The sequence below is a fragment of the Sturnira hondurensis genome, unplaced genomic scaffold, assembly GCF_014824575.4.
Source record: "Sturnira hondurensis isolate 20B ecotype Veracruz unplaced genomic scaffold, ASM1482457v3 Scaffold0005279, whole genome shotgun sequence".
In the NCBI taxonomy this organism is placed as follows: domain Eukaryota; kingdom Metazoa; phylum Chordata; class Mammalia; order Chiroptera; family Phyllostomidae; genus Sturnira; species Sturnira hondurensis.
This window is the reverse complement of record NW_028077910.1, coordinates 2,847,738-2,867,688: the sequence shown is the minus strand read 5'-3', so window position 1 is coordinate 2,867,688 and position 19,951 is coordinate 2,847,738. Positions and strand designations below refer to the sequence as shown.

The 19,951-nt window shown below is 36.0% G+C and overlaps 1 protein-coding gene across 2 annotated transcripts in view; it reads left to right on the top strand.

Annotated features, from left to right (window-relative positions):
• The window catches only part of NAALADL2 (N-acetylated alpha-linked acidic dipeptidase like 2), a 926,327-nt gene that overhangs the window by 705,121 nt on the left and 201,255 nt on the right, over positions 1 to 19,951 (top strand). For both annotated transcript variants that reach the window (XM_037046503.1, XM_037046502.1), the window contains exon 10: positions 18,234 to 18,380. In XM_037046503.1, the coding sequence (XP_036902398.1) occupies positions 18,234 to 18,380 (147 nt within the window). The remainder of the gene's footprint in view (positions 1 to 18,233; positions 18,381 to 19,951) is intronic.

Sequence of the window (19,951 nt, the reverse complement as noted above, 5' to 3'; positions counted from 1 at the left end):
GTAAACTAGAAACTGTAAAGCAAGAAATGGACCATCTAAGCATTATAGTGCTTGATGTTAGCAAACAAAAGTGGAGAGAGATTGGCCACTTCCGACCAAGCAACTTCAAATTGTTCTACTTGGGAAGTGACAAATTCAGAAGAAATGGAGTGGCTTTAATATTGAGGCAAGATTTAGCCAGGCAGATAGGGGCTACAATGCAAGGTTGAACTGAATTACATCAGTCAGACTTCTAGGAACCTCTATTAACATAACCATCGTTTAAGTCGATCTTCCACCTACAGAGGCTGAAGATGGTGAAATCAAAAGTTTGAAAGGTTTTACTCAAGTAGCCAATAAGAAATTTATGACACACTAAAACAAGACATAGTGATACTTATAGGAGACTAAAATGCAAAAGTGGGAAATAAAGCTAAATCAAATTTCAAAAGCAGTATGGAATTTCCTCAGAAAATTAAAAATGGAACTGCCTTTTGACCTGGCAATTCCACTGCTTGGAGTATAACCTAAGAATCCAGAAACACCAATCCATAAAAACCTATGCACCCCAATGTTCATAGCAGCACAATTTATAATAGCCAAGTGCTGGAAGCAACCTAGTTGCCCGGCAGTAAATGAATGGATCAAAAAACTGTGGTGCATTTACACAGTGAAATACTACACAGCAGAAAGAAGGAAGGAGTTCCTACCCTTTGCAACAGCATGGATGAAACTGGAGAGCATTATGCTAAGTGAAATGAGCCAGGTGGTAAAAGACAAACACCACATGATCTCACCTTTAAGTGGAACCTAATCAACAAAACAAACAAGCAAGCAAAATATAACCAGAGACACTGAAATTAAGAACAATCTGATAGTAACCAGAGGAGAGGAGGGAGAGGATAATGGGGAAAGAGAGGATGGAATCAGGAGAGAGAGGTGAGGATGGCTGGGGTTGGGGGGGAATGGTGGGGAAAAATGCAGACAACTGTACTTGAACAAAAATAAAAATAAAACTGACAATAACCAGGGTGTGTGTGGGGGGAGTGGGCAATAATAGGGGGAGGGCCATCAAGGAACAAGTATAAAGGGCACATGGACAAAGCCAAAGAGGGTAGGTTTGAGAGTGGGAGGTGGGGATGGGTGGGTCATGGTGGATGAAAATGGAGAAAACCGTACTTGAATAATAAATAATAAAAACACATGTAAAACAAAAATAATAAAAATATGTTGGAAAATTTGGACTAAGGATCAGGAATGGAACAGAAGACCAGCTCATGGATTTCTGCAAAACCCAAAACTTGTCCACTGCAAACACATGATTCAACCCAATTAATTGATACTGTATACATGGACTTTACCAGATGGCCAATACAGTAATCACACAGACTTTGCAAGTGGAAGCAGGAGGTAAAGAATGAGTATTATCTCTGCTGAAACAAGACCAGAAGCATACACTGTGAATATTAGACATTAGAGTAAAGCTGAGGATGAGCACTAAAAGAATCATAGTGCCAAAATATAATGTAAATAACATTCCTGATGGAGTTAAACTCCACATAAAAATAGATTTACATTGTTAAACTTAATTGACTGAGTTTTAGAAGAACCATAGACCTGTGGACTGAAACTAGAAATATTTTTAGGAAAGAATGTGAAAAGACAGTGTCAGAAGTTAAAAAGAAGAAAAAAAATCAAAGTGGAGGACATAAGGAACACTAAAAGTGGCTAAAGACTGGCAAGAGGCTAAAATTAAAGTTGACAAAAGCAGAGTTAATATCCTGAGTGGTTTTTCAAAGACTCTCACAAAGAGATAAGGAAAACTATTACAACAGTCAATGTAAGGAGATAACAAAGAACAACAAAAAAGGAAAGCAAAATTATCTCTACCAGGAGATCCAAGAAATAAAAAGGGAAATTCAAACCTAGACTACATAAGCTGAATGACCAACAAGGAAGCACAGTATCTGACCAGGAAAAAACTAAGGTGACATGGAAAAAGCATTCTGAAAATCCATACAGGTGAAACAAAAGGGTACCTTTGAAGAAGATCCCTTTGAGGAAGAGCTTGCAATTCTAGAAAGCAAGTGAAAACTTCCCTGAAAGTATTAAAAAGAAATAAATCACCAGAATAAATGGGATACCAATAGAGTTATTTCAAGCCACAGAGAGGAAATCTATCAAAATATTTACAAGAATATGTCAATAAATACAGAAAATAAAATAATGGCCTACAGATGGGAAACATTCAATACATGTCTCAATCTTGAAAAAGGAGATGCCAACCAGTGCAGTAACTATAAGACCATTGCTCTAATTTCCCACTCAAGGAGGGTGATGCCCAAGGTGATGCAACAAAAGTTTCTGCCTTATGTGGAGCAAGGGATGTCAGATGTTCAAGCTGGATTCAGAAAAGAGAGAGGCACTTGAGATCTAATTGTGAGTAGCTGCTGGATACTAGAGCAGTCCAGAGAAGTTCAGAGGTTAATTTGTGTTTTACAGACTACAGTAAAGTCTTAGACTGCATGGATTATGAATAGCTATAGGTTGCCCTGAATGTGAAGGGCATGTTTCAGCACTCGATTATCTTAATGTACAGTCTGTATTGTGGACGGAAGCCACAGTTAGGACAGAATATGGAAAGCCAGAGTATATACAAAGAACTGAGCTAGACTCAGAGGAAGAAGGAGTGAAAATTGGTGAAAGAAATTATCGGTAACTTAAGATATGCAGATAACATCATCTTACTGGCAGGAAGTAACAGTGATTTGAAATGACTTCTTATGAGAGTAAAAGAAGGAAGTGCCAAAGCAGGACGACATTTGAACTTTAGGAAGATAATATCCCAACTCCAGAAGAAATATACAATCGAACATCGACAAGAAAACATCAGAATTGTTATGTTGCTTACCTTGGTTCAGTCATTGACCCAAATGGAGACTGCAGACCAGAAGTGAAGAGAAGACCAAGACTCAGAAGGCCAGCAATGGAGGAATTCAGCGCCAAGAGTAAAGATATGTCATTAGAGACCAAGGCTAAGGTTATCTGCATCCTTATATTCCTAAGTATTATGCATGATACAAAAGTTTGGCAATAGAGAAGGCTGATAGGAAAAAGTTGATCTATGTGAAGTATGGTGTTGGGGGGGATGCTCTAAGGACACCCTGGACTACCAGAAAGATGATTAAGTGGCCCTGGGGCAAACTAAGCCTGAAATATTGCTTGAGGAAAAAATGAAAAAAGAAAAACTAAAGGTGTTCTTGCACAGCACATCGTGAAAAGGCAAGACCTTTTAAAAAAATAACAATGATGGGAAATATAGAAGGCAGCAGAAAAAGAGGAAGACCAACTATGAACTGGACTGACTCCACAAAGGAGCCACAGGCCTGAGTCTAGAGAAGCTGAGCAGGGCTAATGAGGACAGGGCATTGTGGACATTAGTCATTCATTGACTCGCCAGGAGCTGGAGTCAACTCAATGGCGCCTAACTCACACATGCTATTTTCAGATCTTAGAAAACATCTTGAAACTTTGTGATGCGCTTCTGTAAAATCCTTTTCCAGTTTTTTCTAAGAGTGTTAGGTGCAATTTGATTTGACATAAAACTAGTCACTTTAGCGACAGATGCTTTCAAGTACTTTCTAACTGTAGCTATTATGAGCCAAGAGCCTCACTATTGGTGAGTTTTAACATTTTTTAAAGTTGTCTTGTATGTGTGTCAGAACGAAGAAATAATACACTACTTCTGGCTCCATGTGTTTGAGACAGAAAACCAGCCAACACGATTATGTTAGTGATTAGTCTGTCCACCACAGTGCTCAGCTATCAGAAAAGATTCCCGGAGCCAATGGCATCTATTGTTAAAAATTTCTACCTGTCTTTCAAATAGCAGTAGACACATATTATTTCTTTGCTTGTTAACCTCGATGATGTTGCCAAAAACTTCTTACAGTAGACTCTATGTAACTCTGCTGATTATGTTAACGTCCAAAAGAACTTTTCAAATCAATGTAATATGACCCTTTAAAGCACCCTCAGAAACCGTATTTTCTTTGTATCACCTAAGCATTTGTGGGAGGAAGCATTTCCTGCCCCCCAAATGAAAGATACACTTTTGATTTCAGATGATAGAGGCCGAATGCTATTATCAATTTCTTTACGAAACTGTTTCATTTAGTCCAGTTAAAATTGGTGTCATTCCACTGACTGTGGAGCACATAACCCTCCCCTTAAAATGTGGGTAGACAGACTCTGGATTCTGGGGCATAAAGTTACTGGTTATGAAAAATATATTGTTTTTCTGAACTTTAAAAACTATCTTATAAACTGTTTCTATATTTTTTAATCTGTTTTGTAATTGTGGTATTTCTTTTTAATTCTCTCATTTCTTACCTCATACCTTTGACGCTCACACTCATCGCTTGACCCCACCCCAGGCCCACCGAATGGGGAATGTGGGCAGGGGCTCAGGGCTCCGTGCTGCAGCAAGCCCCCGGGCGACCTCCTGGCATTCCAGAAACACTAGATTATATGAAAGGGGCAACAGAAGGTAAAAAGTAAAGGATAAGTATTAAAATAGGATGTGAACAGCTGGGTGAATGTTGGTGCCATTTTTATAGATAAGGTACAGTGGAGAAAGAGCCGATTTGAGAGAAGAAATCAATAATTTAATTAATTACTTAATTTTCATTTCTAAAGGTTTAATTGTAGTAAAATACACATAAGATTTACCTGTTTTAAGCGTGCGGTTCAGTACTGTTCAGTATTCACACGGTCGTGCAGTCAATCTTTACAACATTTTTACTGTGCAAAACTGAAACCCATTAAACAATTCCCTAATTATTTCTCCCCTTATTCCCTGGCAGCCATAATTTTACTTTCCATTCCTATGAATTTGACTACTGTAGATACTCTGTTGTATTAATCTGGTCAGGCTGCTGTCACAAAATACTAGAGACTGGGTTGTTTTAACCATACACGTTTATTTCTCAGAGTTCCAGAGGCTGGGAAGTCCAGGATCGAAGTGCTGGCGAAAGCTCGCTACCTGTCTTGCAGACAGCAGCCTGCTTGCTGTGTCATAAGGCAGTAAAGGGAGGTTGTATCCAATTAGGGCCCCATCTTTTTGACTTGTTTAACCTTCATCACTTCTTCACAAGCCCTATCTTCAAATGCAGTTCACATTAGTCACATTAGGGTTAAGGTTTCAATTTGCACATTTTGGAGGAGCACATCGATCTATAGCATTCATACAAGCGGAATCATACAGCATTAGTGATTTTGTGACTGGCTTATTTCATTTAGCATAATGTGGAATTTAATCTCTGATGAGTTAAAATTGAAGTACCTACTTTATATCCAAGAGAGATGTCAAGGGGGCAGATGGCAGGAGGGTGTGGTTTTGTGTCTGTGCATTGTGGCAGATAAAACACTGAGTATTATAGCAAAGTAGTTTCCATTTCTAAGTGCTCTGAGTTCCAGATGTGTGGAACAGGGGATTTTTACAATGAATTTTAAAAGCCGATTTTTAATATTTATTTTTTTGGAGTTTCCGCAGTGGGGTTAAGAAAGTGAGAGAACACTGCACTCGGGAAGAGAAACCAAGACCCAAACTTTGGTCTTATCACTGCCGAAGTGACTACAGCTCATGTGCTTAGTTTCTCTTAGCAAAGGGGGCTTTTAAAAGCTTAGGAATAATCTTTTCCTCCCCAAAGTGTTGTTATAGAGAAAAAGAATGGATATTTGAATATTATATCCGAAATGAAAGGGCATATAGTAGATATGTAATACATATTAGTTAAATACAAATTAGGTTCTACGTAATTTTTTAAATGTTAGAATGCTACTGTTTTACTGTACGGTTACTTTTTTGTCATTAATTATATTATTTTAAAAGTATTTCTCTTGTGTTTTTTTATCACAGATTTATATTGACCCAATCTACATTTAAGGAAAATGTTATGAGTTTATATAGGTTGTATCTACAATAACATGTTGTAATTACATAATGTTAAGAATTAGTATTTAAGAAAATAATTTCATTAAGGAAATGAATTTAAGAAAAATTAAAAATTTACTAATGAAAAATTCCTTGATATTGAATGAAACATATATAATGTTATTCTATCATATCTCAGGCATATGTAATGATCCTTTATGTATCTTACATTGATTCTTTCAAAACTTATTTTGTAGAAAATCAAAAGGAAATACATTTTACAATATTTAATATTTGTATAACATTTGAAATAGTCTATTTTAATTCATTTAACTAGTATTTAGACAAAATAATATTCTATTACCTGAATTAACTCATAAAACACCAAAAAGATGAGCTTAATAGGAAAAGAAACAAAAAGTATATAAAGAAACTCCTTTAAAACCAAAGTTCATTAGGTAAATGTTCGTGACATAATCATGAAAAATTTAGTTTTCTGGTTATGAGCATTTGATACCTTAGAAGACAGAAAAAAAAATAGTTTCAACTGATCTGGGTAGGAAGACATCGCCAAAAGTGTAGGGTGTGTGCGTGTTGCTTGCTTCACGAGTAACGATAATTCATAATAATAACAGTTATATATAAAGAAAGTGCATATGATGGACTTGGTGCTGAGTGCTTTGCATACATTATTTAATTTACTCTTTTCAACCTCCACATGTTGTATACATACTCATCTTTTTATATTAAAAAATTCAAGACTTAAAGAAGTTAAGTAGTTGCCCCAAATTCATACTGCTGAAAAACAACATCAGTGCTTTTGTAGGGAGAATGCCTGACTATCTCATTTTCAGTCTATTTGTGGATCATGACTTGATTATTATTTAATATTTTCCTCAAGCACCTACTTATCACCGTGTGCTTTGTAATGTCAGTACATACTTATCGACTTGTTACAGGTGCCTAATTGGCTACCTAGTTTATTTGACAGCAATTGTCACTCAGCAAGAAATAAATGAGGAGAATGCTTTCCAGAACGGTTATGACTTATGGAATTACCTGAAGGTGACCTCAAGCTTTCGGTGGCATCTTTGGCACCCTTGGTCCAGTCATCTTCAGTTCTAAACCCAGACTAAGCCAGGTGGTGTCTCTGTAGCTCTTTCTATCTTGTCTCCCTTACCATATGCTCGCATTGGAAAAAAGTTCATACAGTCAGATCGACTTCATTTTTACTTCATCTTTAAGTACCCATTTTACTGTGCCGATCAATGGGGTATCCAGCGAAAGGTAGACAATACATATTTTCTGTCCTCAAAAAATGAAAGAGAATTAAGTTAAAACAGATGATATAAGTGTAAGACTTTCTGGTATATTTTGAGCAAAACAATGGTCCTAAGTCTGATACAAAAAAAAACCCCTAACATGTGAGGCTTGTTGTCACTGGGGTGAGAGTCGTTGAGTTGTCTGTACGCACAGTCGTGAGCACTGTACGCACAGTGCTCCTGAGACACAACAGTGGTGGGCAGAGTTCTGAAGATTTCCATCCAGCAAAGCTGTCCCTCAGCTAGCAGTTATTTGGGCCCAGGACTTTCGGGTTATGTGATGGTGCTGTCATCTGTCAGAATTACACACAGTACTGCTGATGGTGTTATTTCCTCTGCCTGATTTCTCACTCTCAGCACTTAACTTGCTTGAAATGGTAATGTGTGATCGTATGCCATCCACATCCTGTGGCCCTCCGGTTTGCTAAGTCTGCATTTCCCAGCCTTTTCTCCCTGTCCCCTCCTAAAACTAAATGAATTATCTAAAAATCCTGAAAGTCCCCACCTGATTTACAACTGCCCTGTAACCCTGGTCATAGAGCAAACTTTCTCGCCTGCAGTCTACTGAATGATGCTAAGTATACACAAAGTGACTCCAGCTGTTTCTTTGCTCTGGGTTTACTCTTTTTGAAATGTCGAGTATTTTTTTCTGAAGGGAACGTTACAATACCAAACTGTTTCATCCACAGAAGATTTTGTTTAAATATAATATTTCATTAAAAATATTTGCAGCGGAGAGAGTTAATGTTTAATTGAAAACCAGTGTGGTTTTCAGTTAATTTTCTGGCAGATGGAATGCAACACTGAAATGCTGATGCCGTATTATTTAAAATAGCGTTGCCTGTGAGGCTAGGGGAAGCTATTTAAGACAAACCTCAAAAAGCTAGTGAAATAATAGCTGAAGTTATGTTATGTCAGCCAATTTCTCAGCATGGAACAGCACTGTGAAATCAGAGTTGTTATCCTTCATTGAGACATAAAATCTATATTTTGATCCTCTGGTATAGGAATTGTACCCAGGGGCAGTGTGCTTTCATCCAGTGTGTTGACCCGAGGTCAGTGTGGATGGTTCTGCTTTACCTTTCCAATATGCTCACAGTTTCATTTCGATATAATCAGAGTACAGTTTTTGGAAGGGCTCTGGGGTTGTCATTCTATATATAGTTTACACTTCACAAAGAATTAGGTTTAGCTGTTAGAATGACCATCAGCAAACCTATTAAAAAAGTGCCAAAGTTGGGCAGGGATCTATGGAGTCTTTTTTATCTGGTAAATTATTTTTAAGTCACCATTTCTCTTAAGTTGAAGAGTAATTTTAATTTAGTTGATTCTTCAGCCGCCTACCGACTCCTTCTGTACAAACTGAGAAACTCCTTCCTCATTTCCTTAGTTACATGAGGAGGTATGGGGACATGGGGTTGGGGGGTGTGGTCAGTTGTAGGGAACAACAACCTAACAATTAAATTAGAAATCCCTGCCTGCCATTATCTGGTTTCTTTCCCTCCTACCGTCCAATGGAGCTGTTCTTAATTCGATATTATGCTTTAGCATCAAGGGAATCTAGAATTGGAAACACAGTACATATAGTTAAAAGGGGATTCGAAAAATGTAACATGTATTTTTGGCAAGTGTTTTAATCGCAAATTCCATTTTTGAAAGTAATAAACAAGTAGAAAATGTAAACACCTTCCTTCTAAATCTGTCCCGCCTACCAGTACCTCCCCCCAAAGCAAACACAATTTGCATATACAGGTAGACAGCAAAAATAGGTTTACAGCTGTTTGTATGGGAAATTATAGAATAATTAACAAATAATAAGATAAGAATAAACCCTGTTTTGTGTTCTCACAAATGTAAACCCACTTTTGGCAACCCCTGTATTACAGTATCTGCTCTTTTCATTTTTCTTGCTATTTTTTACTCTTCTAAACACAAACAACATAGAATCATGGAAATTGTTTATTACTGCTGTGTGGATGGCAGCAGTGGTCTTTTCGAAGACTGCATATTATTCCATTTCATTAATAACATAAAATTCATTTAATTTTCATAGAGTTTGTACCGATTTCCTTCTTCAGCTGCATAGGAGGCACCAGAATCCCACATCCACAATGTAGTCTATAGTCAAACTTACCAAAGCTTTTTGTAAAGTTCTATAAAAGAAACTTTCTCTGCCTTTTAGGTATAAAAGGTGTGTGTAGTGATTTTTTTGTTCTGTGACCTGCCTGTTCATATTTATTGACTATTTATATAGGCTTCTAAAATCTTTATTTACATATTATAGAAACTAGCCAATTATGAAATGAATTGTAACTATTTTCCCAAGTTTTTAATTATCCTTGTATGGTAGATTCTGTCATGCAGAAAAGTTGTAATATTAGGTAGTTGAATTAATTAATGTTTTTGTTTTGGAGTTTCCTTTCATAATAAAAACCTCTTTCCAACTCTAAGATTATTAAAAATATCTTCCAATATTTTCTCCACATTTTTGTATATAAAAGATGGATTTACCTGGAATGTACTGTGGTATAAGATACCCTGTGGTATCTTATATTAGTGGGAATTTTTATTTAAATACAACAGTTAGGTTGAAATGTGAATATTTTTAGGTTTAAAATAACACACCTGTTTTCTGTTGTCACACAGCCTTAAGTGAAGAGAAATAAAGAAGAAATAGCTTTTCTACCACCATGAGCCTACTTGGTTTAGACCTTACTTTGGTCAAGGAAGAGGAAAGGGAAAAGAAGAAGAGTGAGTGAGGAGATATCACTTAGAAGTTAGAATAAAAACAAGACCACTTAGTGGTCCTTCAAATTAGTGTTTTGGGATCCATGACATATTCCCAGAAGTGAAATTGCCAGGTCAAAAGGCAGACCCATTTTTAATATTTTAAGGTAACTTCATACTACTTGCCACAGTGGCCGCCCCAGTTTGCATTCCCACCAACAGTGCAGAAGGGTTTCCCTCCCTCCACATTCTCACCAGAACTTGGTGTTTGTTGATTTGTTTATGATGGCCATTCTGACAGGTGTGAGATGGTATCTCATCATGGTTTAGTTTGCATCTCTCTGATGGTTGGTGACATTGAGCATATTTTCTATGTTTATTGGCCATCTGTATGTCTACTTGGGAAGGTGTCTATACAGTTAGTTCCTTTGCCCATTTTAAATTTTTTTTGGTGTTGCGTTTTAAAATTTCTTTACAAATTTTGGATATTAACCCCTTTATGAGATATATCAGTGACTATATCCTCCTATTCTTTGGGTTGTCTTTTTATTTTGTTGAAGATTTCCTTTATTGTGCAAAACCTTTTTAGTTTGATGTAGTCCCATTTTTTTTCTTCTGCCCCTTGCCTGGGAGATATATCCAATAAAAATTTCTACGAGCAATGTCTGAGCTTCTGCTGCCTTTGTTTTCTTCTAGGATTGTTATGATTTTAGGTCTAACATTTAAGTCTTTCATCCATTTTGAATTTATTCTTGTGTGTGATATAAGAAGATGGTTTAGTTTCATTTTTCTGCAGGTATCTGTCCCATTCTTTTACCATTTATTGAATAAACTATCTTTACCCCAATGTATGTGCTTGCTTCATCTGTTGAATATTAATTGACTATAAAGGTGTGGGTTTATTTCTGGATTCTCTATTCTGTTCAGTTGATCTGTGTATCTGTTTTTATGCTAGTACCATACTGTTTTGATTACTGTGGATGTGTGTAGTATAGTTTGATATTAGGTAGTGCGATTCCTCCAATTTTCTTCTTCCATCTGAGGATCGTTGTTGCTATGTGGGGCCTTTGGTAGCTCCATATAAAATTTTGAAATATTTGTTCTAGTTCTGTGAAATATGTCATTGGAATTGCATAGAATCTACGGATTGCTTTGGGTAGTACGGACATTTTAATGATGTTAAATCTTCCTATCCATGAACATAGTTTGCGTTTCCGTAAGCACCACTATGTTCACTGCAGCATTATTTACAACTGCCAAGATATGGAAGTAGCCTGAGTGTTCATTAATAGACAAGTGAATAAAACAACTATGGGACAGTACATAATGGAATATTACTGGGCTGTAAAAAAAGAAGGAATATTTACGCTTTGCTACAGTATGGATATACCTGGAGAACATTATACTAAGTGAAATAAGCCAGCCAGAGAAAGACAAATGCATTTGATTTCACTCATATGTGAAATCTAATGACCAAATTGAACTATCAAAGAAATGGGGACAGACTCAGATGGAGAGGAAGGGACAGCTAGCGGTGGGGAAGAAGGACAGTTACGGGGTAGAGTAATTGAGCAAAAAAAAGGAAAAGGATTCATAGACATGAATAATAGTGTGGTGATTCCTGGGGGGGGTGGGGAAGAAGGCATAAGGGGGCTAAAGGGTAAAGGGAAAAATAGAATAAAGATCAAATCAAAAAATTAAAATTAAAAAATAAATCATGAGAAGAAGGGCAATATCCTCATCCTCCATTTTTATGCATGTAGAATAATCTTTAAAGCATTTATTAGTTTAAATCTAATTTGAAAGCTTTTCAAATATAAAGTAACATTTCTACACATACTAGAACAAGATTGGAGTTTTAAAAATTAGTAGAGTGAGAAGAAAATTAGAGTGATTTTTTCAATTTATCAATTCCACTTGTATGTATTAGGGGAATAACAATCTTTCCCTATCTAAAGCTGAGAATACTTTGCAAACACTCTGAAGTAGGTTATTTAACCTTCACACAAATCTTGTGATGCTGGAGATTTTAAAAATCACATTTCATGGATGGAAAATTACATTTTTATAACAAGATAAAAATTAATTTTCTTCCTCTACTCAAGTTAATTTTTAATGAAGGCATTGCAAGATATTTATTGATTTTTCTTTATATCAGACTGCAGTTCTCTGAATATTAAAACACAAATTTTCATTTTAGTAATATGTAAGCTTTTTTAAATTAACACATTAAACAACAAAATTCAGCAAGTGTCTGTCTCATAACCACTGTCTTTTAAAATGAGGAATGAGTTTACCCATAACAGCACAAATATTGTATGAAAATGCCTAAGTTCATTTGGTTACAAGGTCATAGTTACTTCAATACTGTTGGATTTGTGGCACACTTCATATTTGAATAAAATGTTAAGCTTCAGTTAGAAACAAATAAAAATGCAATCATTTGTGTTTTACCATGTCCACAGATCTCTACATTTTTTCTGTGGCCCTCAGGATAAAAATCTTTGGAGTTAGGACTTGCAGGTTCTTTCCAGTTTCAAAATGTAATGATTTCTCTATGATTCCTCACCTGTTGACACTTTCAAGTTGCCTGGAATCATGTTTGCAAGTTCTAAATGAAAATGTGATAATAAAGTTTTGTGAAACTAAACTTTCCAGTTAAATAAGCAAACCAAAAAAACAGCTCATCTCACCACCATTATTTTAAAGTTCAAGTTTAATTTTTCACTCATTCTGATGAAAATTTCTTAAACATAAAAGTGGATTTCTCCTTAGAGAAATGGAACCAATAAAATTTATTTTAGAGATTTATTATAAGAAATTGGCTCACACAGTTATAGAGGCTAAGAAACCTCAGAACCTGCAGTTGGCAAGCTGGGAACCTAAGAGAGTTGGTGGTGTAAATTATACTTCAAAACCTGTCTGACTTGAGATGCAGGAAGAATGGATGTTTCAGTTGAGTCCAAAGAAAGGAAAGACCAATATCTCAGCTAAAGACAGTGAAGCAGGAAGAATTTCTCATTACTCCTGGCAAGGACTTTCTTTTTGTTCTTTTTGTACCTTAAAATGATCGAGTTAAAATCCATTCACGGCAGCGTAGGCAATCTGCTTTAGTCAGTCTATCAATCCAAATGTTAACTTCATCTAAAAATCACCTTCCCAGAGACATTCACAATGATACTTGGCCACACATCTGGACACCTGATGGTGGCCCAATCAAGTTGACACATAAAATTAAACATCTTGGTGCCTATCATGAAAAATTCTTTTTAAAATAACATAGGCATCATTAATCACAATTGCAACATTATTATGAACACCATGAAAATCAGAGACATAAATGGTTTCTACACAACTGAAGTTACAAGATTAACACTGAAATGAAAGAAAAAGGATATATTTTGCCTTAGTGTGTAGATTATGGTACATTTACTTTGAATGCTACATTTTTCATACTTTCAGAATAAGTCATTAATTTAGATTTCTTATGTATGTTATGTGAATACAAATATATGCAGGGAAAAGGAGAGGGTAGGAGAAATACAATGTTTAAATTATTAAATGGATTTTTAAATACTTTAGACACTTGTCAATGTGTCTTGGTATTGCTACTCAGTTAACACGAATTTGACCTAATTTCTTCATATTCACTTATGATTACTTACTATAAGGTTTTGCCTTTCAGCCTCAAATGTACTTGTAAAGAGCAACTGCCTTGTGATTGAGATGGTGATTTCATTTCCAGCCTTCAACAGACTTGTGATAGGAAGTTAAGTGGCATAACTACAATTCTGCCTGAACTTGCTTATTTTATGAACTGGAATAAAAAATGCTTGTTATCAAACATTAAGTATGGAGCATTTTAAAGTCTTTGGATGAAATACTTAATTTGAATTTACTCAGCCTTGTAAATAGATTTAAAAAATTAATTGACCTGTACAAATTTGTTACCAACCATCTTTCTCCATGGTAGCTAATTCCTAGTAAAATGAAGGAAATGAATATTATTTCTGCTTCCCTCTCAGATATTAGGGCTTTCAAGGGTGTAGTAGATCAGTGTCTACTAACTGATACAGATCTGTTATAAACCACTGAAGTGTTGTATGGGAAAACAGTTCACATTACAATGGAATATAGATTTTGGATCAATCATTTGTGAATTTGGCCGAAATTGAAATTTTATTTTATTTTTATTTTTTATTTTTTGTTTAATTCTCGTTCAAGTATAGTTTTCTGAAATTTTAAAGTAAGGAATAATTTCAAAAATACCTGGAAGATAAGGTTTCTGTGTCAAGAATATTTTTTAAAGATTTTATTTATTTATCTTTAGAGGGGAAGGGAAGGAGAAAGGGAGAGAAACATAAATGGGTGGTTGCTTCTCATGTGTCCCCTGCTGGGAACTGGCCTGCAACCAAGACATGTGCCCTGACTGGGAATTGAACCACGATTGTTTGGTTCACAGGCCCGTGCTCAATCCAATGAGCCACAGCAGCCCTGCAAGAATATTTTTCATTTAAGACAAATCCCTAGAAAAAAATGACATGGGATGGGGATCAAATCTGGGTTCCTTTTATCCCATTTTTTTCTCTGAGACTAGTTAGAAACAAAAGCACAGCCTACAAAATGGATGTAGGTTCAAGGGTCATGTGTTTCCTCTTCTCCTCTCTGGTTAAATCAGGAGTGTAAGTAGGCGATAGAGAAGGAGGTGGGGGGAGAAGGAGGAGGGGCGGGGATACACTGTAGGCTAAGGAGGTGAGTCCTCAGCAGGAAGTTACAGACAAGCTCAGGCCTCAGTAGGTAAGGAACAGGCCCCAGGAAGGCTTTTCAGGGGGTCTGTGTTGTTCCTGAAGCTTCCAGTGTTGAACTGATTTTCTTGAAGTCTTTACCCTTCATGTGGGCTTAACTCTGACCTAAGGCTCAGGGGCCAAGGGTTTCCAGCTACAGGCCCAGCTCTCCCTCGGCCACACAACCCTGTTGTCCTGTACTCTGTCCTCTCTCTGTATGTATTCCATATGTAGCACCATTGATGCGGTTTAACAGCTCTAACCTTTAACATGTAATTTGAAAACAATTCTAGGTAATGTTCACTCTGGTGCTGTCTTAGTTGGTTTGCAAAAAGAATTTATATATGAACAAGCTGTCAATACAAACCTTTAGAAAAAAGATAGACTTTTCAATAAATGAGGTATGTAATCCAACTTTTAGGATTGCCCTTGTGGTTTGCTTGAAAAGCAGAAAACATGGAAAGAGACGATGCAGTAATCATTACATTAATGCGTAAGAGATCACAGACTGCAGTGAAAATATTAAAGCTGTGTGTTTGGAGCTCCGTGGCAGGCACAGAGAGAATAGGAGAGAATTGTACTGCCTTCAGACAGAATATCCTGAATCAATACAAAGCTGAGGCCAAATGAGAACTCATCTTTGTGTACCTATTACATCAAAGAAGTCAAGCATTGATTGGAATGAGGTCATCCGTGCCTTCTCAAGAACTTGCATGTATGAAAAACTAGTACTTTTTATTAGAAGGAAGCTATTGTATAATAGCAATGACTGAATGAAAATAGTTTCAAATATCTTATTTATTTATGTATAAATAATACCTATATTTTTTAATTTAATTAACTCACATAAACTTATTGTAGAATTTAGAATCATCCATTTCTGACCCATGCCATTTTTTGTTGAGAAAAACAATTCTGTGTAAGAAATGTAGCTGACATTTATAGTGAATATTAAGAATTACACATGCAAAATGAAAGTAAAGCCAATATTTTTATTGAGGTTGAGTAGAATACATACGATTTCTCAAGAAGACATAGATACTGCTGTAGTGAAGGCAAAGTAGGTCACTTAAATGATTTTTAATTTTATTGGTTAGGCATTTGGGGAAAGAAAAGACTAAATTCTATGAAATCTTCATTAATAACGTGCAAGAGTGCAAATCTTTAGGTTTCAGAAATTTGCGTGCCTCCGGAGATGATCTGAAGCAGGCTGAGTGTATGACACTAGTGATGGGACATTGGTCAACTCCTTGCCTGACCAGGACGTTCAAGTTAATGTAGATTCTGGCTAAAGAAATACCTTCCCAGGTGCCAGTTTGTAACACCTGGATGTCTCAGGACAACTTGGTAATTATTATGTGATATAAAGCAATTTCTTTGGTTTTCATTATCTACTGCTTGAGGGTACCTCTTCTTTGGAAATATTCAATACTCTGTCGCAACTGTGCTAGGTGTGAAAACTCCAGAAGCATTTACCACAGGCATATATCAGAAAGTGAAAGATTAACTCTCTTTTCAGAAAACTGGGCTTTCAGAAGTTACAAGCTGGTGGGAGTAATCGTAAAAAGCATCAGGCTGCTATTGATTAGACCGTGTGGTAGAGCACTCTTTTCACTTAGCATTGTATTTGCAAAGTGCTTAATTACCCAAGATATTTGTAAATCACATTGAGCAGAAACCTTGCCCTGTTAATAAACACTCGCACAGGCTCTCTATTTTAATTGATTTCAACTTTGTTGCAAAGATCTTTTTATGAAGCCTTCAAAAAAATTGGATAGGTATCAAAACATTATTATATATTTGAAAAATCTAGCACTGTACTTGAAAATGTTGGAATAATTTATTTTATGATTATTAAGCTGCATGTTTTTATATCTTTTTATAGGTTATATTTAAAACAACTTTTAAAATTGTATCAGGCCAAAGAAGCACAGTGGTTGGGGAGGGTTCAAGACTCCATCGGCTTTTGATTTAATGACAAATGTATATTGAGAATACATATAGGGTGGGACAAACATAGGTTTAGAGTTGTTTGTATGGAAAATAATACAATAATTAATAAATAATAATATAAGAATAAAATCTATGTTTTGCATATTCACAACTGGAAATCAACTTTTTCTCCACCCTTGTACTTTCTGCCTATTACATGTGGTGTGCTCGTGTTATTTGCTCACCTCCCTCATGATAATGCTGGGGGATCGGTATCCTTCTCTGTTTCATACTTAAGACAGCACCATCTCTAAAATTCTTGATTTTTTGCCCTGGCTCATGTAGCTCAGTGGATTGAGCGCGGGCCTGTGAACCAAACGATTGCAGTTCAATTCCCAGTCAGGGCACGTGCCTGGGTTGCGGGCCAGTTTCCAGTGCGGGGGGGTGCATGAGAGGCAACCATACATTGATATTTCTCTCCTTCCCTTCCCCTCCAAAAATAAATAAATAAAATCTTTTTAAAAATTCTAAATTTTTGAAAATTTTATTAAAGAATGTATTTTAGTCAACATTAATTATAGAAGCACTTAGTTGTTTTTTATTTTTATAATGTTTCTATTTTTATAAAACTACTGTCATTTGTTTTGCATGCAACTCTTAGTTTAAGAAATAACACTCTACCTCCTTGTACTTCTCCAGAGTTTGCACTTCGGTATGTAGTTCCTGATGGCTCACAGAGTTGGCATATATTCTTCAAACAGGCGGGAATGTGCTTTTAAGAAAAAAATGTAGAAAATATTTTCTGTGTTTAAAAAAAAACATTTAGAATAATGGAATTATATACTACCAAGCCATCCTTTAAATTTATGAAAAAACTAAAAAAAGAACTTAAAAAGTTCTTTTTAAAAAGAACTTTTTAAAAGGTCTTTTTAAAAAACTTAAAAAGACCCACTAAAAATAAACCTTTTTTAAGGACTTACATACTTTAAAAATATTTTAAATTAAAGATTTAACTGTGACCAGTGTGACTCAGTTGGCTGGGAATCATTCCGTGGAGCACAAGGTCACCAGTTAGATTCTCCATCAGGCCACATGCCTGGGTTGTACATTTGGTCCCTGCTCAGGGCACTGATGAGAAGAAACCAATTGATATTTCTCTCCCTTTTTTTCCCCTCCCTTCCCATCTCTCTAAAAATAAATATATAAAGTTTTTTTAAAAATTAGAGTTATTATAGTTCATAATAATTATATGATAAAATGCTTTTGAAGCAACAAAAGCAAGCAGTTGTCAGCACTAGTCACATTTCAGGGAGCATCAGAATCCGGAATCGTAGAGGAGTGTGGCAACACAGGTTCCTGGGCTCTGTCGCTGAAGGTTCCCACTCAGGTGGACTTGGGTGGAGCCTGAGCATTGTATTTTCAGTAAGTTCCTGGGTGACATTGATGCAGCTGAGCTACAAACTACATTTTAAGTAGCATTGATTTAGGGATGCCCCGAGAAATTAAGCCCCAAGAAGCTTAGTTTGTGCTAACAATTAAAATTATGTTTTTCAGAAAAATAAACTCAACTGTTCCAGAAGATCTCAGTGCCTGGAAACCAATGTCAGTTCTGTACAGATACAAGGCGATGCGGATTATTTCATCAACCACCTTGGCGTTCCCACTGTGCAGTTTGTGTATGAGGACACCAAGGCAGTACAGGTGATTGTTTCTCAAAATGCAACCCCTCCCTGCCCACACACACATAAAATCCAGACATGCAGGATTTGATTTTATCCTGGCTATTTGTCTTTTTTATCAAAAAGTTACTGCAGGAAGCTGGTTCATTTACAGAGTTATTTTTGTTTTTCAGGGGCTTCATAACAGTATTTGAAAACATCAGCTCTTTTCAATAGTGTTGAATTCAATTTAAAAAGATTTATACTGTCACTCACATTTTCACCATGTGCTTTGAAACAAAAAATTTGCAGTCATTGCTTTAACGTTAAAACATAATTGTCATCTTCTGTATTCACAGAAACAGGTGAAATGTGCCATAGATTCTCCTCTCCTTGCCCAAGGGAAAATGCATTTCCTCTGCTGTATATTAATGTGTCCTATGGATTAGCTACCCAACCTTTGTCAATGGTTGGCCTTTCTAAAACTACACATTTTCTGTGAAGATAGGAGGTTCCTGCCCCTAAAGTATATCACATGTGCACGATTCACCTTGTCTGTGTTTATCCATTTATTGAACTTCGAGCATTTTAGTCTTTCTCAGAATTATGTGAGAGGGCACCCTTTCTCTGTATATATAAGCCAGTTGAAATATTTTACCTTCTTTTAGAAAGTTGTGTGTACCTTCAGGAAGCTCTTCAACAAGCATCCAGGGTAGTCTGCTTGGACTAATTTATACATTAACAAAATGGTGGCTGGAAAATAGAGGAAAACTTGCTGTGTTCTTCAATCATAGATGTCTTTGAAAAGTTGTACTTAAGTCATATTTTATAAGCTCAACTTCTGATTTTTAATATGTTAATTTTAATAGCTTTGAGCAATACTTAGTTTTATGCCTACATATACCTTAGCTCCTCTATAAACAGCTAATGATCACTAACATCTTAAATTTATAGAGGGAGGAACTCTGGGAGAGTCCTATTGTAATGAGATATGTTCTTAGGTGATGTAAAAATAATCATTATGATTTATCAGTTTTTTACACTTGGATTTTCATAAGCTATTGTTTGGAAATGAGATACATGTGTAGAGATGCAAGTCCACTGTGTACACTTTCATGAAACTGGTATTTTAAGAAATTAACTAATTTTTTCTTTTTCTACTTGATATTTGGTAATATCCCTTTATTATTTCCACATCTGAGCCTATCCAACTTTCATCATGTCAATGCATTGAACGCCGGTTTTTATTCCATACATGTCTCATTCATCTTGGTTGAGTTTTTTTAGTATTATTTTAAATTTTTATTTTTATTTAATTCTTGTTCAAGTACAGTTTTCTATCTTATATTTCCAGCCCTGCCCCCCCAGTGCTCCCCATCTCCCTCCCATTTCTGCCCCACACCTTAGTTATTATCCATGTGTCCTTTATACTTGTTCATGTGAGTCCATCCCCTTTTCCCCTGTGATTCTCTCCCCTCTCCCTTCTGGACCCTGTCAGCCTGTTCCGTGTTTGAGTGTCATTGGTCAGTTGAGTTTTAAGCCAAGAATTGAGAGAATCAGTACAGTATAACCTTAAGAATGGGACTAACAGTCGACTGTTGATTCTGATACTTA